Source organism: Coregonus clupeaformis, chromosome 16 (genome assembly GCF_020615455.1).
Source record: "Coregonus clupeaformis isolate EN_2021a chromosome 16, ASM2061545v1, whole genome shotgun sequence".
NCBI classification, from domain to species: domain Eukaryota; kingdom Metazoa; phylum Chordata; class Actinopteri; order Salmoniformes; family Salmonidae; genus Coregonus; species Coregonus clupeaformis.
Window position 1 is genome coordinate 39,978,358 of NC_059207.1, and position 24,696 is coordinate 40,003,053.

Below are 24,696 nucleotides of genomic sequence, written 5' to 3' on the forward strand. Positions count from 1 at the left end.
TTGATATCTCTATTTGTATATTTTACAAATTGTAAGAAGTTGTTGTATTTATAAGCGTGCGTAAAATGTGCGTAATTTCGAAATAATTTATGGGATAGAGTGGTGCACTGCTAAGACGGATGAGGGGAACCAGCAGCACAGGGAGAGGAGGAGTCTACCAGCTCTCCTTGAGCCCGATATACTCCTCCCTTCTCTCTGCAACAGCCCGTTCCCCCCTTAAAACCCTTGGCCAAACCCCCGCCCCATCACTCCATTCTGCCTGTTTTTCCATACGGTACAGTCTGAACACACGGGCAAGGAATGGAGATGGAAAGAAGCCAGAGCAGCCTGTCCTCCACGGACTCCCCTCACGATCCCTGGTAAACTTACCTTCCCCCGTCGGCTCTACCTAGTCCTGAGATCGGATACACCTTCAAGACAAACCCAGGAGTTGAAAGAAACTGCATATTGGAGTATTGAGATGAAGGAGAGCATGCTCGCACTTTTTGTGTTGTTGGTGGCACTGCTCATCTTCAAAGCGAGACCGCTCATTTTTGTGGACAGAAAATTTATATTTTGGTTTTAATAACGGTGTTATAACTTATAATAACTTATATAACGGGTCGACATTTCTAAATAATTTAACTGTCATCATTACCTAACATCAAAGCTTACATGTTACAGTTACACTTTCATGTTTTCTTTTCTTTCTTTTTTTAGCAAAATGTTCATAGGCGGTCTCAGCTGGCAGACGACACAAGGTAAGCTTATTCTCGCCTCAAAACTTGATCGAACTTTAAGCCGTTTATTCTCTTATATAATTCTCAGTTATGAAGCTGCTTTAAAGACAAAGTGAGAGTTGGAAATAAGAATCTGTAAAAGTCATTGTTTTGATTCAAGATTTCTGAAAGTGATGAATGAGTTGTGCTACTTGTAGGCTACTACTCTCGATTGCCGTCTATATAAATTAAATCTGTTGTCTAATGCTGAAATCAAAGCCTCATTCAACACAGATCAGTAGCCTACACGGGGATATAATAAAGAATGCCAAGTTGAAAATAAACCAATCCTAAAGTCATTCGAAACAACTACAACTGGCCTTAGGCTATAAATCCGTGAAAAATGTGTGGCATTTTGGAAAAGGAGTTTACACAGTTCTGATCAATAAACCTTGGCAACAGGCTATTATTGTTCAAGACAATAATTGCGCACTTATAACATAGAAAGATAGATTTTCTAGCACCTCTTGAGGGATGAGTGTTCTGTCATTGGATCATAATTGACTCTCTTTATGCACTATGTTGGTTGATGTAACTTTAAGGGAGTCTGTTCTGAATAGGCTGTCATTGTCAACTTTAAACATCCCTTATTTTATGTTCTAATTTCTGGACACTGGACAGTAGCATTGTTGATGTCTGAACACAATCACAGACTGCGACCATCAGAAAGTTTAACAATGGTGGCTACAATTTTGCCATAGTAGGCTATATGTCACACGCCACCTGCTGTAGGCTTATGCTACAGACATACAACCATTTTTTTTATCTCACAATTTGTTTTCTATTATTATTTCAGAGGGATTGAAAGAGTACTTTTGCAAGTATGGCGAGGTGAAAGAGTGCATGGTGATGCGGGATCCAGTTACCAAGCGCTCGAGGTGAGGGAGGCGTCCGCGGTGCAGCGCCCTTTCAGAAAAGCCCGCTTGGTCACAACACAACAGTTCAACTGCTAGTCATGACATAGGCCTAGTTCATTCATATTCAGATTATTATGTGTGTCGATAATTTGTGTTTGATGATTGTATATTTTGATATTTTTTTGAAGGGGTTTTGGATTTGTCACTTTTGTTGACCAGGCCGGTGTGGATTCAGTTTCAGCAGTAACCAGGCATGAGTTGGATTCAAAAACAGTGAGTTATTAAATCACGAAAAGTATTAATGTAGACTAGCATACTCTTCTAGTCTTATCCGTTCCATTTTACCCAATACTACAATACATGTTTCCACTCTCAAGAACTAACTAAAACATTATTGCATATGGCTGTAGCAGTTTTACCCATTTGAATAGTATTTTAGACATACACTACTTGTTTCTACTTTTTTCAAGTTCTTACATTATCTCTGGGAAATAAGTCGAATAGAAATAAAAAATGAAGTAAATATAGCTAGGCCTACATTATTGCCTTTACATGGCATTATTAAAGAAGTTGCCATAACTCACTTTAATTTAAACAAGACTAATAAACTAGGCTACTAGTAAACTACTTTTGAATGCTATTCCCAAGTGTTCTTCACACATGAAGTGTAATGGGATCTAAAATCTACATGTTGAACCATGGAGGAAAGCTCAGGAATAGACTGGGCTACAGAATGTGCTGTCTCTTTCCCTCACCCTCCCACAGTGAAATGGTCAAGAAAGTGTTACTCAGTGTCAATTTCCATGGTAACTGGGGGTCCCAGACAGGGTTGTGCTCAATAGCACACTTTGCTTCATAGCAAACTCATCATCAAACTTTCTGCATGCTGTTTTGTGTTTCAGTTCGCAAGTAATTTGTCCCTACTGTGAAAATTACCTCAATAACTGTCTTATGTGAACAAATCTATGAATGAACTTGTGCCTCTGCACCCTGAAACCAGTAATCTACAGATGTGATGTAGTTGGGGCAAGATAGTGATATTCCCAACATTGTCATATAGGTGCTATTCCATAGGGAGTGTCAGAATAACCACTACCATATGGAAGGGCATTATGTTTCAGACATAACCTGTTTCTATGTGTACATGTGCGTGAGGGAATGCGTGTAACTTGTGTTTGTAAAACTCTGTTGTGTGTGTGTGTCTTTGTCAGTAATGAATGTGGGTTGGTCTGGGAACAATGCTGCCCGTTGGTCGCCATAGGGACGGCTGAGTTCCCCCTTACTGGGTGGGAGTGGTGACGGCTGTGAGTAGATCAGTGATGGTTGGGGGTAGATCAGTGATGGCTAGGGGTAGATCAGGGTATTGAAATGTGTTGAGGCTCTTTCTTCCAATTTGTGTTTGGAGCGGGACACCATCTCAATATATCTACAGATACACACAAGGAAGATTTGTAGACACTTAAGAGGACACCACTCAGGGAAGGAAGGAATAAAAGGGGTCATAGTTAGGGTGGAGCGCTTTATGGGATGGGAACGGTACAGTTTCAAAGTGGTACAGTAGTGTTGCACAAGCATTCTGTACAGAAGTATGGAAAGTGGTTTGTAGATAAACAATAGATTAAAAAAAGTCAGACCAAATCAAAAGTTACTGCAGCTGTCTGATTTGGCGTGATGATAGTTCACTTAGAATGGGGGCTTTAATGGTTTGTCGCCATGGCTTTTTTGTCTCCATGACACCTCCCTGAAAGAAAATGGACACAAAATCAACATATTTGAAAATGATCATTCCTGCGATACCAAACTAGCCAACAGTTTAAGCTCATAGCACAACCCTAGCGCAGTAATAGGTTAGATAAATGTGATGTCAGCTGGAGGGAGCATGGCTGAGTGTGGTTGGTAACAGGGTGGGACTGTGCTCAGCATGGATGGTGCTCTGTGGCATCTTTAGAGTGTGTGTGTCTGGCAAGGAGAAGGCTCAGTGACCAGCGGCAGGGGTGGGATGGTGAGTAGAGTAGGCTTTAGTTTAGAGAGAATACCCTGCCCCCTCTCCTCTCCTCTCTCACAGCCACAGGCAGGTTATCCTGTTAGAGAGTTCTCCAGTGGCAACAGAAAGAATGTGCCATGCTCTGACAAACTGAACTGCTCCAGGACAAGAATGGAGAGAGGTTTACGGGAGAGTAGAGGGCAACTATTCTCAGAGTTGGAGAGGAATTAATGGACTTTTATTTGTAGCTGCTAGCACACTGTCTGCTAGTGACTTGAGTAGCCTATCTACCCATCTATGCAGAATTATTGTATTAAGTTGTTGTAAGATTATAGTAGCTCCCCATGGTGTCTACAACAAAATGTTATTGGGTCCTAGTTGACACAAGTTGACGGAGGGGGATGGGCTGGTTGGCTGCTATGGGGTTTTGATAGAGAGGGCCCAATCTGAGTGACGTTGCACTCTGCCTTAAAGGTTTAGAATAGTGTTTGAGGGAAAATGAGTTTTATAAGATATTATGTCATCCTACATTTCTCCAGCATAGCTTTAGCACAAGGATACTCCAATAGGCAAATATACAGTATATTGATGATAACAACAGTAGTTCAATCTCAAGTTACAGAGTGTTAAAGACCCCTGTAGCTTGTAGAACATATTCTGTCTAAACATGGAGAACTGTGTCAGTCGGACTCAGTACTGAATATGGATGTCATTGGTGCAGTCCCACACCTGCTATGCACCCACAAGGCAAGTGCTCAGTCCTAAGAAAATGAAAATATTAACCTGTCCTAAAAATCGTCCAGGTCAAATCAAAACAGTTTGAGACATCCTAAAATCAATAATTCTATTGATTATAGAATACGATGTTTCAGTTCACCTTAACGTGAAGAGACTAACATGCTGACCCAGGAGGAAGAGGAGGAGGAGGAAGGGAGGGATCACCCCATCTGTGATTAGTATGGATCTACAAAGCAGCTAATAGGATTGAAGGAAAAAAGCTTGGGTTGTTCTTCTGAGTCACAGATATTTTACTTGACAGTGTGTTTGACCCCTGAGTTGGTGTGTGTTGCTAACTAAGACCGGGTCGTGCACCTCACTAACTGTTGCCTATGGTTGGACAGTAATTGATCAATGGGATTGTTCTGATTTGATAAACCCCCTTGCCTTGTTGTTAGGCTTAGCTCTGTGGACAGTGGGGGTGAGCCTGGGTTACGGCCTGGCCTGTCTCTCCAACACCAACACCTCTGGCACGTTTAGCATGGTCCTCTCATACTGGAACTGTTACCATCTAATAAATATGTCATCATTAGATTTTTTAAAGCAGGGTGTTGTTCAATTTACATGATTATGTCTGTTACTTTGTCATAAATATAGAAAAGGGGGGCATTTAACTTTTTTTCATATCAATTCTCTATTCGGGTCATTCATATTGTTTTCTAAAATCCTTTTATTAAAAAGTTACCTCACCTGTCTAATGTCCGTATTTCCCCCCATGGATGTGTGCTGGTTGCTCTATGTTGATTTTGTCTGTTTGTGTGTGTCTGTTTGTTTGTTTTTGAATGTGCACAGGAGTGTTGGACATCAGGAGGGTTGGTGACCGGAGGTGACTATCAGAGTAGTCTAGAGACCATAGAACTAAACAGTAGACTCTGCATCCGATACACCATCCAGTCTAGAGACCATAGAACTAAACAGTAGACTCTGCATCCGATACTCCGTCCAGTCTAGCCTAGCCTTCTCACTCTGCTCTATAGAACCTGCCGTGATGTCGACACTATACATGTAGACTAAACACTGTACTTTACTCTGGTAAACGCATGTGGTTTACTATAGAGGCTCTAGCTTTCTACTGTAGTTCTGCTCTACCCCGTCATGGTTACGGACTAATATAGTGCTCTTAGCACTGTACTGTCTTACTGTCTCGTAGCATAACAACAGTACAGCGTGGAGTAGTTTAGTCGTTCTTTAGTTCTGTTAGATCAGTATAGACTAATACTATAGCTAGAGGTCTCCAATTGCTGTACTATAGTCTCTATAGTTGCATATTTTTGTCATGGTGTAGTTATTCTTTATTCAATCTGAGCAAATGACTATATTGTAAATGTATGAATTCAATGGGTTTGGCTTTTGTGTGATACATTTCATGGTGAATCTACAATTGACCTGACAGTTTATGTAGTTGCATTGTTATTATATTCATTTAGTATTATTATCATCATAAAATGTCCAATATTTCAGCCTCTGCACTGTAAGTGATAGCTTAGCTCTCACGTTTACGGATGCTTTTAGAGCAGAGGTCAACACAGTGGAAGAACTGTGTGATGAAAACACTATGAAATGTTGGTTTTTAAATAGCGCACGAGATCATCATAAAGTCTTAGCGGGAGAGGGAGGCAAAAACAAACAAACACAAACAAACAAAATGAGTCTGATGTGCTGTCAGTGTGTGTGGTTGATGGCTCTCTCCTCTGTCTGCGTCCATCCATTCTCCCTCCTCGTCTTCCTCTTGTTCTGTGCTGTCGCTCCCTTTCTTAAGCTCACTATGTCTCTTTCTCTGTCCTTTTTTGCGGAGGTGAGATGTGTTTGTGATTGTAGTGCCTGTGTAAGATTCCAGGAGATCACATGTCACATGTTGGTGATGAGAGGAGGAGAGGGCTGTGGAAGGCAGACAGGCCGGAGAGGAGAGGCACCTCTGTGCCTCTGTCACTCCAACATTCCCACACATTCCACCTGCACAAGCACACCAATAAACCAGCACTTCTGAGGTTGGAGCAGTATTCATTACATCTGATACCAACTCTGGCTAGTGCACAGTGTAGGCCAATGGGGTTATTGTTAGAATGAAGTTAAAATGGGAGTTACTTAGTTCCAAATCTACCAGCAGATTCTTTCAAATCGAAACATTTATTTGTCACATGCTTCGTAAACAACAGGAGTAGACTAACGTTGAAATGGTTACTTACAGGTCCTTTTCCAACAATGCAGAAAAGAGAAAATTTCTTCAAAGAGAAACCACATTTTATACTCAACATTTTTTTCACCTTCTATGCCCCACCTTGTGGAAACAATTATCCCTCTATCTATCCTCTACTTGGCTTATTGCTCTAGCTCTCATAATGACCTATGTACTGGTGCAGCATTATAACCCAAACAACCATGCTAAGGAACCCTTACAGGATGAGGCAAGGAGCAGCACCAAAGAGACGATAACCATGGACTTGGTTCACACAGATTTACCTGATTGCTTGGGCTAGTTTATCTGTATTGAGCTGTGTGTATAAACAGGCCTTTCTCCTCTTAACTCCCTCCTCTAGATTGATCCGAAAGTTGCGTTCCCTCGTAGAGCCCAGCCCAAGGTGAGTGAGCCAGTCTAGTCATTATTTGTCAGGGCTTAGTCCTGTGAGTCCAGTGTGAATGACATTGCTAGGAGGGAGCAGGTTAGCCTGTGCTTGCTGTGTTTAGCTTTTCACATTCTATCTGGGCTAATGCCTTGTAATGAGATGAACATGACTGCTGCTGTGACATCACTGTGCTCCATACACTCTTATGTGATCAAGTGGCTTTTGTTAACACCTTATACAGCACAATAATGTACATTGTATATTCTCAAGAGCCTAAAGTGTATACGTAAAGTTCACCTGCATTAATGCTGATTGTGGTAGCAGAAGCAGTTTTCTACATAAGCAGTGCAATAGTATGTTAATAATGTACTGTACTGTTGGTCGTGATGGCATAAAGATCAACATAAAGTCTGACCATTTTGTGGTTATACATGGGCAGAGCTATTTCATCTGACTCCTTTATTTGTCATGCAAAGTGGTCTTTTAGGAGCTTTAGGGGAAATTGGAAACATGCCTGCTGGTGGTTTTTCCATTGGCACCTGAATTAATTTATAATTTAGACGAAACACATGAGAGATGATAACACAAGCATATGATGGACAATACCAGGCTACCCAACTACAGTCACCGTTAATGGTTCATCTTAATCCATGGTGTTATCACAGTTACTCATTCATTAATTCATTCTCCATCCATTAATAAACTGACCCATTTCCCCTTGCAGCTAGTGACTCGGACCAAGAAGATCTTTGTTGGAGGTCTGTCCGTGAACACGACCATCGAGGATGTCAAGGCATATTTCGACCAGTTCGGAAAGGTAAGCAGCATGTGGGCTAGTGTTGATATTGAAATGTGAAGATCTTTATTTGTTTATTTTGCTAGCTAGGTAGTTAACGTTAGCTAGCGCTAGTCGGTTGTACCGGCCACAATCTTTTTTTTAAATGGTGTGCCAACATTTATTTTTTTATCGTTATAAGTCGTGATACATATACAGTGCATTTGGAAAGTATTCAGAACCCTTGACTTTTTCCACATTTTGTTATGTTACAGCCTTATTCTAAAATGGATTACATTGTTTTTTCCCCCTCATCAATCTACACACAATACCCCATAATGACAAAGCAAAAACAGGTTTTTAGACATTTCTGAATAAAAAATAAATACAAATGAAATATCACATTTACATAAGTATTTAGACCCTTTACTCAGTACTTTGTTGAAGCACATTTACAGCGATTACAGCCTCATAGTCTTCTTGGGTATGACGCTACAAGCTTGGCACACCTGTATTTGGGGAGTTTCTCCCATTAGTCTCTGCTGATCCTCTCAAGCTCTGTCAGGTTGGATGGGGAGCGTCACAGCACAGCTATTTTCAGGTCTCTCCAGAGATGTTCGATCAGGTTCAAGTCTGGGCTCTGGCTGGGCCACTCAAGGACATTCAGAGACTTGTCCCGAAGCCACTCCTGCATTGTCTTGGCTGTGTGCTTAGGATAGTTGTCCTGTTGGAAGGGGAACCTTCGCCCCAGTCTGAGGTCCTGAGCGCTCTGGAGCAGGTTTTCATCAAGGATCTCTCTGTACTTTGCTCCGTTCATCTTTATCTCGTTCCTGACTAGTCTTCCAGTCCCTGCCACTGAAAAACATCCCCACAACATGATGCTGCCACCACCATGCTTCACCATAGGTATGGTATTGGCCACGTGATGAGCAGTGCCTGGTTTCCTCCAGACGAGACACTTGGTATTCAGGCCAAAGAGTTCAATCTTGGTTTCATCAGACCAGAGAATCTTGTTTCTCATGGTCTGAGAGTCCTTTAGGTGCCTTTTGGCAAACTCCAAGCGGGCTTTCATGTGCCTTTTACTGAGGAGTGGCTTCCGTCTGACCACTCTACCGTAAAGGCCTGATTGGTGGAGTGCTGCAGAAATGGTTGTCCTTCTGGAAGGTTCTCCCATCGCCACAGAGGAACTCTGGAGCTCTGTTAGAGTGACCATCGGGTTCTTGGTCACTTTCCTGACCAAGGCCCTTCTCCCCTGATTGCTCAGTTTGGCCGGACAGCTCTAGGAAGAGTCCTGGTGGTTCCAAACTTCTTCCATTTAAGAATGATGGAGGCCACTGTGTTCTTGGCGACCTTCAATGCTGCAGACATTTTGGGGTACCCTTCCCCAGATCTGTGCCTCGACACAATCCTGTCTCGGAGCTCTACGGACAATTCCTTCAACATCATGGCTTGGTTTTTGCTCTGACTTGCACTGTCAACTGTGGGACCTTATATAGACAGGTGTGTGCCTTTCCAAATCATGTCCAATCAATTGAATTTACCACAGGTGGACTCCAATGAAGTTGTAGAAACATCTCAAGGATGATCAATGGAAACAGGATGCACCTGAGCTCAATTTCGAGTCTCTTAGCAAAGGGTCTGAATACTTATGTAAATAAGGTATTTATGTTTTTTATTTTTAATACATTTGCCAAAAAATTCAGAACCTGTTTTTTTCCTTTTTGTCATTATGGGGTATTGTGTTTAAATTGATGAGGGGAAAAAATAATTTAATTGATTTTAGAATAAGGCTGTAACGTAACAAAATGTGGAAAAAGTGAAGGGTTCTGAATACTTTCTGAATGCACTGTAGAATCGCAAAACATGTTGTATCTGCACCTAAGTATTGTGATAATTTTGTAGCTTGATGTCCCTGGCAATTCCCAGCCCTAGTACAGTGGTTCCCAAACTGTGGGGCATGCCGCCCTAGAGTCGGCAGGGCGGGGTGCGGGGGTCCAGCTTTCAACGTACTTTTGAAAGTTGTAATAGTAGAATGCACAAGGTGCAATTTCGAAATTGGGTATTACATCATCAGTTTTCCTCTTTTCATGTCAGTCATTGCATACCTTTGATATTTGAGTGACTCAAACATTACAACAAAATCTTTGGGCTAAAAAACGTAGCTAAAAAACTTTAGCTGACATGGGCTAGTTGATCTGGACATTTCTGACAAGTTATAAATAGCTCTCTAAGATTTTGTTGTAATGTTTGAGTCACTCAAATGTCACATGAATCCACATTAGACATTGCAAAATGTATAGAATTGCAAGAAAATTTGCTTTAAAACTGCACAATTTTCTCTGCACCCCATCACAAAATGTGTAGAATTGCAGGATATAAGCTTTAAACCTGCAAAATGTCCTCTCTGCCAACAAGAGGGGTGTGAACAGTTTGTGTTATGAACAGTGCCCATAGAAATAGACGTGGCGGGTGCGCAGGGGGGCGGGTGCGGGATGTTCCTCAAAAGTTTGGGAGCCCCTGCCCTAGTAAACGTGTGTGGATCTCATAGCCATTAAAACCAGTAGATAGTAATAGCGCTGACGTCATCCACGTATTCCTATGGGAAACTCCCGATGGCGCATGAAGCCAGAAGTATTTGAATTTGAAGGGTGCCATATTGCTGAAAGGCACCAAAAAATCGCTAAATATCATGGTGAAAGTGGCCGTAACTAGCAAAGGATCATGGTCGATGTAGTAATTTTCATCAAATGTAGTACTCAGAATAGATCACTATTTAATTAAATATCTCGATTTGTAGCGAACTTTAAAATAATTCACCTTGGGGATCGAACAAAACGGTCGTCTACATTTTGCCCGTTCTGCCGATCGTAATTTACATATGCTTTCTAGGGCAGACCAAGGCTTTTGGCACCGCTAGTTTCTACGCAGTAGCCGACCAGCAGAGCTCCAGACTGGACACTGAACCTGGTGGATCTGTTTCTCAGACTTTGTTGTTGAGGGGAGGAGTGAGTGGATATGAGATGAGTGTGATGTTGCATCCTCCTCCATGGCAGTGTTTTCCTCAACACATCTTTGTTGTTTAGATAAAACTGATTGCTGAGGTAAAGGTAAAAATTAAGTGGAATAGAAGAGTTGCTTTGGAAGGAAGGAGAGTTACTTGTGGGAGGGGTGGAGGAGAAGAGTGATAGAGAGAGTAGAACCAGAGTGGAGAGGCTTAGGGAGGTATGGAGCACTAGGCTAAGTTAGGGAAAATAGGGAGAAAAAAGTTTTGGAGAGGGAGTGAGTATTGCAATGGTGGGGAGGGATTATCAGAATCTGAATTAATCTGATGTAACAGCTGCTTCTACCCCAACCCCCTCCTGGCCCGTTACCGTGGTGACCCGGCTTGCCCATTGTCCCCAAGTAATTCAGCGGGCAAGGGGTGTTGTGTTGAGGGTGGGGGGTGTGTCAACCCAGGAGTTGTGTAACAATAACACTCATCGACCAATGGTCAAAACAGACCCAAACCAACATACTTTTCACTTCCAGTCTGTCTTCAGTACATAGATATTTATTTTAATATCCATAGTGTACTCAGTTTTTACTCTTCCCACCATAGATTCCAAGGGCTTTGAAGTGCAGACTGGAGAGAATAAATGAAGGGTGAGTGAGAAAAAGAGAGGGGGGGAACTAGGCCAGAGAGATGGGATGCAGGGATTTAGTGGGACTATTATGTATTTGAACAAAGCTAGGCAAATATGTTGTTAGTTTGTACAGGAGTTCAGTATTTACAAGGAGGTGCGCTGTGGTGCACTTTTACTCCTCTGTTGAATCTTCAAAATGTTCTTACTTTTTGTTGACACTGTACCTATTTTAAACAGGCAAAACTTGAAATAGTGGCCGCAGGTAACCTACGGACGTAGGTAAGGTGCAATTCAATAGGAAATCAGATAAACCAATGAGCCTGGATGCTAACTAGATTAGCTTTCAACACCAGTAATAGGCTGAGGCAAAGCTCATTTATGTAGTTTAGTCAGCCATTAGTCAGTCTAGTCTAGTCAGTCAGGGCAGAGTTTGATTATATAATATTACATTCAAAGTCTTGATAGTTGAAATGGTACTTCCTGTATCTATCACATACTATACTATATGTGACACATGAAGTGCTTCACTCCCAATCATAAAACAGCATGAATGGAATGAGAGAGATAGAGAGATGGATGGATTGAGAAATGTAGGCTCCAGCCATCCATGGAAGTTCCGGATTAGACTGCCTCACTGGACCTTTTGTATTCTGTCCTGCTCTGGACAAGGGGGTGGAGAAAGAGATGGGTAGAGAATGACAGGGAGGATGAGCGGTGGAAGAGGGAAATGTTGTCCAGTGCGCCATTAAAATGTCCCGTATTTGAAATATCTAGCTTTAAAGGACAGTTATTGACTTAGAAACATTTAGTTAAATGAGGACATTATTGACGTTTTAACTTTTAATTGCACTGGGTGCTTGTGGTGAATCTCTGTTGATTATTCTATGGCACATGTGAATAACATATCTTAAGTGTCAGTTCTGCCTTCTTGCAAGTTGTAGATTTCAGCATATAATTCAGCTTCTATTTCAGTACAGTTTAGTGGTGTAAACCCTGGAGTGACGTTGTCTGTGGTGTTCCATTGCTGTGTCATGGGGCTTGGCCTAGAAAGAGGCAGTCCTGGTTAGGGAGACAGGACGGGTGATAGGGAAATGTCAGAGTGGAAGGAGTCAGTGATTTGAGAGGGCTAAGACCAACAGGTCTTATTTCACACTGGCTGGAGGCGCTCCTCCCTCACCCTTGACCTTTCTGCGTGCAAGCTGCCCAATGATGTCCCCAAGCACGAACACACACACACACTCTGACACACACACACTCACTGACACTAACACAATGTACCAGTTCTGGGTGGAACCATATAGGCGTGTGAATGGTTGTGACAAAAAGTTAGGTGGAACCATGTGCACCTGTCAATGGCTTTATTACAAACTCAAACTCATCAGAAATGGAAAACACAGATTCATTTTGGAGTTTATTTGAATATAGGAGTTTATTTGAATTATAATAGGTGTGTGATATTTCATGCTTTTTTATTAGATTTTGTATTGGTCCGTGTTCAGTTGAAGGAGATACCTGGGTCTTTGCACTGTGAAGGGGGACAGAGAGGGAGAGAGAAAGGGCACAAGGAGATGAGGAATTATGGCTGGCTGTGCCAACAGACAAAGCCTCCACACCTCTTTGTTCTCTTGCTCCCATTCTTTGTCTCTCTCTGTTCTCCTCCCTCCCCATTTTGTCCCATACTTTCTGTCTCCACCTCTATCTCACAATACTGTATCCTCTCTCTCTCTCTCTCTCTCTCTCTCTCTCTCTCTCTCTCTCTCTCTCTCTCTCTCTCTCTCTCTCTCTCTCTCTCTCTCTCTCTCTCTCTCTCTCTCTCTCTCTCTCTCTCTCTCTCTCTCTCTCTCTCTCTCTCTCTCTCTCTCTCGCTCTCACACACACACTCATCTCTACCTCACCATGGTCTGTACCCGTATTCTCGCCCCAGTTCCTCTTCCTGTCATCAAACACTATACTTGCCCACATTTTTACCTTATTGTACCCCCTACCACTCTCTCTGTTTCTCTATCTCTCTCACTCTGTCTCTCTCTCACACACTTTCACACATTCTCTCTCTCTCTTCACAAATAGTGCTTGTTGCCCGATAAAGCTCTTTAAGAGAACTTCTTGCACAATTGCCATGGGAAGGGCAAACTTTCGAAAGTAGGGGGAACGAGGGTGGATTTTTCGGAGAGACTGCGACAATGCAGTTCAGAGGCAGGAAATCTAACAAAGAGAAACAGTGAAGGGTTTCTGATTTTGTCGTGAATCAAACCTTTTCTAGCGATCATCTTGTGTCCATTCATTACAAATGTCCCCTCTTAAGGTTTTTTCAGTTTTTTTCTTCTTATCCTCTTCTGTGCTCCCCTCCCTCCTTCCCTCTCCTCCTTTGTAACCCCCCCATTCTGCCGCTTCTGTCCATCTGTTGCTGAGCCTCCCTGCAGAACTTGAGAAGGGATGAGGTCAGACAATATGGTGCGAGCATGCGTTTCTTGAGGTGATATGTATACAACTCTGTGTTTGTCTCCTCTAGGTTGATGATGCCATGCTCATGTTTGACAAGACCACCAACAGACACAGAGGTGAAACTCCATCTCTGTATCCTCAACAAAAAATACATTTACATTTTAGTCATTTAGCAGACGCTTTTATAGTTACTGCATTCACCATAAGGTAGCTAGGTAAGACAACCACATATCACAATCGGAGTAAGTAAAACTTTTCTCAAGAAAGCAACTATCAGCAAAGTCAGTGCTAGTAGGATACCCCCCCCCCACCCCCGTAGGCTGAGCAGGAAGAACTGAGCAGGAGGAGAGGAACGAGGCTAGGCTAATTAGTCCGTTAATCGGGATCAGGATAAAGCCTCCTTAAGCTCCTCCTCCCCACCCTGGGACTGATCGATTATGACAGCCCACCAGCTTTACTGGGCTGAGGGAGGAGGGGAGGTTCGTTGGCCTAGCCAGGAGGGATGGGAGGGAGGAGGGGATGAGCCAGGAACAGCGCCCCAGAGGGGGGAGGGTGCCAACATTCTAAGCAGTTATTACAGGACCTAATACAGGAGGTGGTTAGCAGTAGTGCATTAGCCCCACACTCTAACCCCCTGGAGACAGTAGAAGGGATTTACCCAAACTTGGGTCTGAGATGTTCAATAATGGGAACAAGGGCTTTAATCCATTGTGTCGTGCACAATACTTCATGAGTTGACCTTCCTCACATACATTATTTGTATTTTGTCTACTCCAGGATTTGGCTTTGTCACGTTTGAGAATGAGGACGTGGTGGACAAAGTGTGTGAGATCCACTTCCATGAGATAAACAACAAAATGGTGAGCTAAGAAGGCCGTAAATCAATCCTTGGTAATTTATACACAATGTTATTGTGAGAGGTGTAGTTGTTGACTGTTTGTCCCCCTCGTGTGTTTCTGACAGGTGGAGTGTAAGAAGGCTCAACCCAAGGAAGTGATGTCACCCATGGGCTCGGCCAGGGGGCGCTCTCGGGTGATGCCCTATGGCATGGACGCTTTCATGCTGGGCATCGGCATGCTGGGTAAGCTCATAGTAATGTCAACGATGATGATGTGGCCCCTTATATCTCGTTACCCCATATCGTCAAATGACTGTGGAACACTGTAAAGAATCTTCTCGTAATATCATATTTTACATCAGGTGGAGATCATTTACCACAGAAAGTACAACCGCCAGGGGACAGATGTCATACTCTTTATAACATCATCTCCCTTTAATAAGATAATTCCATGCTTGAGCCTGCCAACTGAAAAGTCTATTAAAACATGTAGTACCAAATTAGTTTAAGCGGTACCCTGGAATTTATGCAATCTATGGTCTTAGGGTAAAGTAGTGCTTGTATGTGTGTAATATTGATATTTATGAGACCTATAATAGGATTTAGTGGTTAAAGGGATAGTTCACCAAATGACACATTGTTTCCTTACCATGTAAGCAGTCTATGGACAAGGTATGACAGAAATCCATGCTTTGGCTTAGTTTCCCTGGCACTGTTTCCAAATGCTAACGTTTTAGCATTTGTGGCACAAATCCCATTGAGGTTATGGTACCGATATTAGCATTTTTCACCAATACATGGATTGCTGTCATACCTTATCCAAAGACTGCTTACAGGGTAAGGAAACCAACATGTCATTTTGTCATTTGGGGTTATATGACATCTACTGTTCAGTCTGAGAACTGCAATATTCACAATGACATTGGCAGGACAAGGGTAATTATAGTCAAGGGTACAGTTGTTAAGTTAGTTCAACTGTGGGCCGAGCATACATACACAAAATATCCTATTGGCTGATCTAGAGAATGTAATTGACTGTATTGTTTCTATGAACCTGTTGTTACATTGACAGTATCCTCTTTCACAGGCAGGGGGCAGCACTGTTTCACTCAAACACAGACCCATGACTGTCCTTTCACCATAGGTTACCCAGGGTTCCAGGCAGCTACGTATGCTAGTCGAAGTTACACTGGTATCACCCCTGGATATACCTATCAATTCCCTGGTAAGAACCTACTCCACCCATTCATACTGCCTTGAGTTAATCATGGCGTTCCCTGGACCGTCACTGAGTAGTAGAGGAGTCCAATCATTTGATGATGGTTGTGTAATTCGTAGGGTTTATTCATTTTCACTTGGTGTGTGTTTAGACTCGTCATACTGTAAATAGCTCCCACAAAACACAGACAAACTATTTTACCAATACACAAACTCATAAAGCACTCTGTGTGTGTCATTGGCTGCTTGTAAATATCAGGGAGTGGAATTACATATGCTTTGCATGCTTTTTGTGTGATTGTAAGTGAAAGAGAGAGAGTGGGTGTGTTTGTGAGGGGCAGTATATTCTTAATCCATCCTAACGTATTAGGCTTGTACAACCAGTTAAGCGAATGAATTCTTCTGCTAAGTCAATCTGCCACTTCCCATTCCCTCTCTTCTTTCATTCCTTCCTCTTACTCCATCTCTCCAGCTCAGTGTTGTGTTCCCCTGTTGTCACCCTAGTTGTGTGTTCTCTGCAGGTGTGTGTGTATGTGTGTGTATGGATGAGTGTGTCCCTTGCCTCGCTGGTGGTGTGTTTCAACAGCACTCTGATGTTTTTGTTCTAGAATTCCATTTAGAGAGGACCCCCCTTCTGACATCATCCCACCCCCCTGAGCTCACAGGTCAGTCCCTCCTCTGGCCTTTACAAGCAGCATGCTGTCAGTCTGCTACACACCCCTTTACTGTGTTACAAACCAGTTATTACACAGTGACACCAGTTATTATGCAGTAATTACACACTACAGAGTCGTGGGTTTGCACTCATCAGTGTTTTCGTTAATGTACCTTGCATCACTATGTAGCTCCATATGTTAGAGTTTGACATGATGTCAATGATAAAAATAATTTTCTGACTGACTTGTCTAGAGAGGTCATGTCTGTTTTTCTAGCCTGAGCTGGATTTGTAACCTGTTGTACCTCCTCCTCCCTGTCATCCTCAGCCATTCCTCTGTCGGCATACGGACCAATGGCAGCAGCGGCAGCAGCAGTAGCTAGAGGTATGAGGCAGTGGTGGTCGGGCCTTTTAAGATGAGGGAGGACGATTTTTTTCATGAGCATGACCTTATTTCTCTTACAGCATATTGAATGACTGTCATTCATATTCCATTCACCCAGCTCAATGTAACATCAATAGGTTAAGGCTACTACATGATACTCAGATTGCTACAACCTAGCCATCAAATTAAAGTTTACAATGTACAGTGGGGAGAACAAGTATTTGATACACTGCCGATTTTGCAGGTTTTCCTACTTACAAAGCATGTAGAGGTCTGTAATTTTTAGCATAGGTACACTTCAACTGTGAGAGACGGAATCTAAAACAAAAATCCAGAAAATCACATTGTATGATTTTTAAGTAATTAATTTGCATTTTATTGCATGACATAAGTATTTGATACATCAGAAAAGCAGAACTTAATATTTGGTACAGAAACCTTTGTTTGCAATTACAGAGATCATACGTTTCCTGTAGATCTTGACCAGGTTTGCACACACTGCAGCAGGGATTTTGGCCCACTCCTCCATACAGACCTTCTCCAGATCCTTCAGGTTTCGGGGCTGTCGCTGGGCAATACGGACTTTCAGCTCCCTCCAAAGATTTTCTATTGGGTTCAGGTCTGGAGACTGGCTAGGCCACTCCAGGACCTTGAGATGCTTCTTACGGAGCCACTCCTTAGTTGCCCTGGCTGTGTGTTTCGGGTCGTTGTCATGCTGGAAGACCCAGCCACGACCCATCTTCAATGCTCTTACTGAGGGAAGGAGGTTGTTGGCCAAGATCTCGCGATACATGGCCCCATCCATCCTCCCATCAATACGGTGCAGTCGTCCTGTCCCCTTTGCAGAAAAGCATCCCCAAAGAATGATCTTTCTACCTCCATGCTTCACGGTTGGGATGGCGTTATTGGGGTTGTACTCATCCTTCTTCTTCCTCCAAACACGGCGAGTGGAGTTTAGACCAAAAAGCTGTATTTTTGTCTCATCAGACCACATTACCTTCTCCCATTCCTCCTCTGGATCATCCAGATGGTCATTGGCAAACTTCAGACGGGCCTGGACATGCGCTGGCTTGAGCAGGGGGACCTTGCGTGCGCTGCAGGATTTTAATCCATGACGGCGTAGTGTGTTACTAATGGTTTTCTTTGAGACTGTGGTCCCAGCTCTCTTCAGGTCATTGACCAGGTCCTGCCGTGAAGTTCTGGGCTGATCCCTCACCTTCCTCATGATCATTGATGCCCCACGAGGTGAGATCTTGCATAGAGCCCCAGACCGAGGGTGATTGACCGTCATCTTGAACTTCTTCCATTTTCTAATAATTGCGCCAACAGTTGTTGCCTTCTCACCAAGCTGCTTGCCTATTGTCCTGTAGCCCATCCCAGCCTTGTGCAGGTCTACAATTTTATCCCTGATGTCCTTACACAGCTCTCTGGTCTTGGCCATTGTGGAGAGGTTGGAGTCTGTTTGATTGAGTGTGTGGACAGGTGTCTTTTATACAGGTAACACGTTCAAACATGTGCAGTTAATACAGGTAATGAGTGGAGAACAGGAGGGCTTCTTAAAGAAAAACTAACAGGTCTGTGAGAGCCGGAATTCTTACTGGTTGGTAGGTGATCAAATACTTATGTCATGCAATAAAATGCTAATTAATTACTTAAAAATCATACAATGTGATTTTCTGGATTTTTGTTTTAGATTCCGTCTCTCACAGTTGAAGTGTACCTATGATAAAAATGACAGACCTCTACATGCTTTGTAAGTAGGAAAACCTGCAAAATCGGCAGTGTATCAAATACTTGTTCTCCCCACTGTATATAGCTTAGTCGGGGTCTCAACATACTGTTGAGAGTTAGAATAATAGGATGCACAAGGTGCAATTTAGAAATGTGGTTGTGCATCAGCAGTCACTCAATTAGCCCAGCTAAAATGTTTTTGATTGGTAAGTTAGTCTAGCGGCCAGCTATCTTAACTTGTAGTAAGCATGGTCGAATTACCGACCGGCATTGATCATCAGTTATCATATTATAACTGCAAACATTTGCCTCCACCCTATGGCAAAATGTATAGAATTGCAGGAAAGTAGCTGTAAAACTGCACATTTTTCTCTCCACCCCATGGCAAAATGAGTAGAATTGCATGAAATTAGTTATAAAATTGCTAAATCTTCTCTCCGCCCCATGGCAAAATGTGCAGAATTGCAGGAAATTAACTTTTAAACTATTTTTTTTATTTCTCTTCGCTGTCACGAGGGGGGCCGCTAAAATGTACTAGATTCATTCTCTGATCCTTTGATTGGGTGGACAACATGTCAGTTCATGCTGCAAGAGCTCTAATAGGTTGGAGGACGTCCTCCGGAAGTTGCCACTATTACTGTGTAAGTCTAAGGAAGGGGGTGAGAACCATGAGCCTCCTAAATTTTGTATTGAAGTCAATGTACCCAGAGGAGGATGGAAACTAGCTGTCCTCCGGCTACACCATGGTGCTACCCCAGAGTGTGATGTTGAGGCTACTGTAGAACTTCATTGTAAAACAGTGTGTTTTAATTAATCATTTGGTAACGTGAATATATTTAGTATAGTTTTATCTAAAAAGGATAACTTTTTTAATGTTTCACTATTTTTCTGAAATTCACTGAGGAGGATGGTCCTCCCCTTCCTCCTCTGAGGAGCCTCCACTGGTATGACTTGAAACCTCTTTCATCTTTATCTCTGTCAGGGTATGACTGAATGGAGAAATTGTCCGTTTGTTGTACAGTATTTCTTCTGTGTACTTAATTGTGTGACTGTCCACTTATTTGCATCTGTATTTGGTATTTTAGGCTCTACCCCCTCTCGTTCGGGGGGGTTCCTGGGCACCAGCAGCCCTGGGCCAATGGCAGACTTATATGCAGCAGCTAGTCAGGAGTCTGCTGTCAGCAGCTACCTCAGCGCTGCAAGCCCCTCCCCAAGCACTGGGTTCGGCCATAGTCTGGGGGTAAGACACAGCCCTTATCACGTAGGTATTTTAGACCCTATTAATTTTTGGTAATGCAAACTATCAGTTCAGTTTGTCATAGGAAGAATATCTATGTTACATAGCAGTGCTTGTAAGATGTTGATCTTGGCACGTGTTTAAAGATCGAGTGTAATATCAAATCAAAGTTTATTGGTCGCATACACAGATTTGCAGATGTTATCGCAGGTGCAGCGAAATGATTGTGTTTCTAGCTCCAAGAGTGCAGTAATACCTAGCAATACACATATAATCCAAAAAGTTAAAAGAAAGAAATGATGAAATGTTGAAACCAATCCAATTAACAATCCAAATGCAATCTATGCATATGTACACAGGATTTATACAAGATATACTAGGAATGATATGTACAGCAGTAGATATGTTAGAGTGAACTATGTCAAGAATCCAGAATATAAATAAATATGCGGTCTGTATAAACAGTGAACTAAAATGCAATGTACAGTAGTAGAAATATTAGAATGAGCTATGTCAAGAATACAGTGTATAAATACACAGTACAAAACCCCATAGCAAAATGGATAGAATTGCATGAAATTAGCTTCCGGACCAGAGTTCGGAATATAAAGAATATATATGAGAATGGTGTGTATAGACAGTATGGTCAGTATGTGAATAGAAAAGGTGTGTATAGCATATAGAATGAGCCTTGACAAGAATACATGATACACATATAAAGTGCGTAAAACAGTATGTAAACATTATTTAAGTGTCCAGTGTTCTATGTACATAGGGTAGCGGTCTCTAAGGTGCAGGGTAGAGTACCGGGTGGTAGCCGGCTAGTGACAGTGTCTCAGTGTCCATTCCTTTGTTATGACTGTATGAGCATAAGATTCTGTCTGTCATTGTGTGACTTTTAAATGAGAGTCTATCTATACTGTCTATTTTGACAGACTTTGCTGGCACATTTGGTGAGGGTTGTGTTATTGTATTGTTGAGTGTGATATTGGTGATGTTGAGGGTGTTGGTCGTTGTGTTGTGATGACTGGGCGCTCCCTCTAATCTCTCCTGTGTGTCTGACTGCTCTCTACAGGGCCCTCTGATTGCTACGGCTTTCACTAACGGCTACCACTGAGAGAGTGAGTCTGCTGCTACACCACCAACAGGATCACATACTCAGAAGAGTCATGTTCCATTCAAATAATCACTCTAATTGACTGTACATTTATTGTAAGGAATGTATAGATATGTTGTCTAATAGAAACATGGAAATAGAATAAACATGGTCTCTATTTCTCTGCAGGTCTGTGACCTGAGAGATGGAAGGAGTTGAAGCTGCTTTGAGCTGATCTGACATGTCTCTCTATGGTTACTCCTCTCTGGCTGTGTGACCATGCAGTTTGAACCCTGACCCTTGACCCCTGATGTCCCTGCCCCTCCTCCCACTGAGTATCTCTCTTCTTCCTGTGTTCTGTCTTAACATCACCTACTGTCTAACATGTTACTGTATTTAGCAGAAAGGAACAACAACCTTTAAAACGTTTCTGCTTGTATTAGAAAGACATGCAGATAATTCTAGCTACTTTTTTCTTTTGTTTTATTTCACTTAAAAGTTTAGTGAAAATTGTAATGTAATCTCATATGTCTTGATTCTTTGTTTTGATTTTTGGTACATTTTTGTTCAGAAGGTGTTTTATTGAGAGGCGGAGAGGGAGAAAGAGTGATCTCCAGGTACGAAATATGTGAAGGACTGGAGCAATAATTTCTACTGAATAAGTGTATATTTGTCTTTTAGTTCATACTGAATTTTAACAGAACATTTCTGATTAATAAATCAAATTTTTAAAATGTATTACAATGTTGACAAATGCATGTCTTGGTAGGTTTTTAGCAAACATTTGTTATACTAATAATGATCAAAGTAACAAAATTGATAATCATGAGTCTATTTCCAGTTAGATTGAACCGTGCGATGTCTGTTTTTGTAAAATATTGTAAATATAACTGTCTTTTGGATTCTGCAAAAAATGAACGGTGTTGGGAGGGCAGGGGGAAATGGTGAGATGGTATTTGTTTTCAGCAGATGGTTTTGTAGTTTCATTTATCCTGTTCAGTGTTGGAAACCCAGACTGTTCCATATCATAGTATCATAGAAACGGGGGGCCAGTCATTATCACAGTGTTTCTGTCAGTCAGTTTTATAATTCCCTTTCCACTGGACAACATTCATGACACTAACATTAAGTTATGATATAGTTTTATGGGAGGGTTTATGTGCTGGTTTATTACTGATGTATTTGTTTGATTCATAATATTTAGTTGTCTGAGTTGTGAGACTGGCCCAGGTCTGTCAGAGTGAAAGGGTTTTCTCCTATACTGTGAATTCACCCAGGAATCCCTTTTATCAGCACTGGGAGAGAGAAAGCTTGAGATGTTACATTAACGTGGGGGACGCGAGTGTTGGGATACTACTTTAATATGAGAAAAACTAGCTGTTTCTTTCCTCATTACTTGGTACTGTGTTATTTTATTGTTGTTTTAGAATTATCATTTTTAATATGTAATGGTTGTAAAGGAAAATGAAGGACAAGTATGCAGAAAGTCGTAAAACAGTTTCACAATGGTAAGATTTCACGACTAAATTCTTCTGCAGATTGTGTTGATGCGAGTGAGTGCGCGTTTGTGTGTGTGTGTGCATTGTATGGCTATATGTGGTCACACTTATTGGCATCAGGTGTGAAACATATTGTCAGGGAATGGATACATTGGTGGTAAATGTGAATTTATTACTGCTATTTTTGTTTGTTACTGAACTTCCTTGTCTCTGTCGGTGTGTGGAAGGGATTTGTTCATTCCGTTCATTGCTAAATTAACATTATCTCAGAGGTGGTCCTGAGGCTCTTCCATGATGAGATTGTTTGTATTTCTCAACCCCTCCACACTGACAGAGACACTACATATCTACTGGGTGATTCAGACTGTAGCCATGAAACTCATAAGAAGCAATATACTTTTTTAAGAGAACGCAATCATTTTGTTCAGAAATGTTACGTTGTTGCACTGGGAGGTCAAAATAAAGTGTTTTAATGTTATGGTTAGTTTAAGAAAAAGAGGCGCTGTCAATTTCTATCACCAAGTTGTAGATTTTGATATTTTTCTAAGCCTGCTGATTGCCACGGTGTTGCAGCCTTTGGATTCTGTGTTTACTCTGAAAGGTAATGTTCTTGTCAACACTGTAACCCTCTTTCAGTTTTTTTTCTTCCTGTTCTCTTTTTTTCTTTGGAAAAATACTTTTTAAAATTCCTAATAAATTATTTTAAAACATTCCATTTATGCTTTGAGTTGTAACTGTCTTTCCAAACATTGTTTTCATGAAAAGGTTTAGAAACCATATGAGAGGAGGATTTTTTTTGATTTTCAAGCTCCAAAAGGTGTAGCTACATAAAAAGTAAAAACAGTGACATAACATGACTAGTATACTGTATGTCAGATATAAAGGGATTGCAGTCTCTCCATAGACTACTTTCAAGGTTTGGAAACACTCAAGCAATTTAATCATTTAGGTTAACTAGCCCCAATGTGGTATGCATCCATATTGGAAATGTAAGCATAATGGAAAAGTACATTTAAAGTAATCAAAGTAGTGATTCTTAGGTGAATTGCCATTACGTTACTCTTCTGAGCCATTTACAATGGGCAGAGGCCCACAAACGTCATGGTCCATGATTTGTCCATAATCTCCCAACCTCCATCACCATGGGGCTTGTTTGAGTAGTAAGGCTGAAGCACGCGACTGCAGTCTAAAGTCGAGGAGGTGCATCTGTATACAGCCGAAAGTCAGAAACTGATGTAGTTCTCCAACAGCAAAGCTCAGTGCAACATGGCAGTGTCGCCATTTCTAAACATGTCTCCAACCCCCATATCACACACTAAATATGTGCGTAGCCTACATTATACTATCAATTGGGGCGAGAGAGCCTCAAATATCAATTTAATTTGTACATATCCACTGTATACATATGAATTGCAGCAAAGTTGCTTGCTGTTTCAGTCATGTCTTTGGTCCCGTTCGCGTGGGTCAAACAAAAACACTAACGATTGGTTGACAAATAATGCCTCCCACAATGCAGGCGATGGCTGCAAGTTGCAGCTAGTGGGGAGCAACTGAAGAAAATGTATGTTTATCACATGGTTGTTATAAAGTTCATGCAGTCGACATGTAGGCACAAATCGGACCATTTTTATCCCCACAATACAACACACTTAAAGTTGGTCACCGATTTAACAAAAGTAATCCGCTAGAACGCACCCCATGTCTCACTCCTATCCAATGTTGTATATAAACCCACCAGTCGGTCATATTGGACCTCCCCAGTCGGAGTAGTCCTCAATAGGACTTAATAGAATTCTACAGTATATCAATTAAATGTTTCAAGGACAAAATGACATGTAATTTAGTCATTTTTTGTTGTAGACGGGACAGTAACATTAGTCATCTAAAAAATATATATTTTAAGGAAAATGTTTTAATATATTGATATATATTTTTTTTTTATGTTTAGCTCACATAATATAATTTAAAAGTATGCATTAAGGTGTCTGCAATATTATACATGTGGCAAAAACGAATATAGACATTAATAAATACATTTCTATAGTTTCCTAAATATTTTTTAGAACGTGGGGGGAGTGCCAAGATGGAGGCTCACGGTGCCTTCAACACAGCGACACCAATTGGTAATCTAGTGTATATATAAATCATTGCTCCTATCCCTGTGTCAAAATATTTTCCTGCTCTCTTTCTCTCTTCTCTCAATGGGGCCGATTCTGAGCTGAGTTAAGCATGCGTAAATGGAATGTAATTCCCTTTT

The 24,696-nt window shown here is 41.6% G+C and overlaps 1 protein-coding gene across 8 annotated transcripts; it reads left to right on the forward strand.

Annotated features, from left to right (window-relative positions):
- Positions 1-236: 236 nt before the first annotated feature.
- On the forward strand, positions 237-23,149 carry LOC121584754 (RNA-binding protein Musashi homolog 1). 8 transcript variants are annotated; one of them, XM_041900842.2, is made up of 15 exons: positions 237-359; positions 700-740; positions 1,555-1,636; positions 1,804-1,888; positions 6,914-6,955; positions 7,665-7,757; positions 13,848-13,896; positions 14,558-14,640; positions 14,744-14,861; positions 15,706-15,843; positions 16,445-16,501; positions 16,820-16,876; positions 19,693-19,872; positions 20,920-20,965; positions 21,130-23,149. In XM_041900842.2, the coding sequence occupies exons 1-14, from the start codon at positions 301-303 to the stop codon at positions 20,946-20,948; spliced, it is 1,113 nt and encodes a 370-aa protein (XP_041756776.1). In that variant the 5' UTR covers positions 237-300; the 3' UTR covers positions 20,949-20,965; positions 21,130-23,149. The 8 variants fall into 8 exon arrangements, with proteins under 8 accessions (XP_041756776.1, XP_041756775.1, XP_041756777.1 ...); XM_041900841.2 differs by having other exon boundaries at positions 19,693-19,868; XM_041900843.2 differs by having other exon boundaries at positions 19,693-19,847.
- The last annotated feature ends 1,547 nt before the right edge of the window (positions 23,150-24,696 follow it).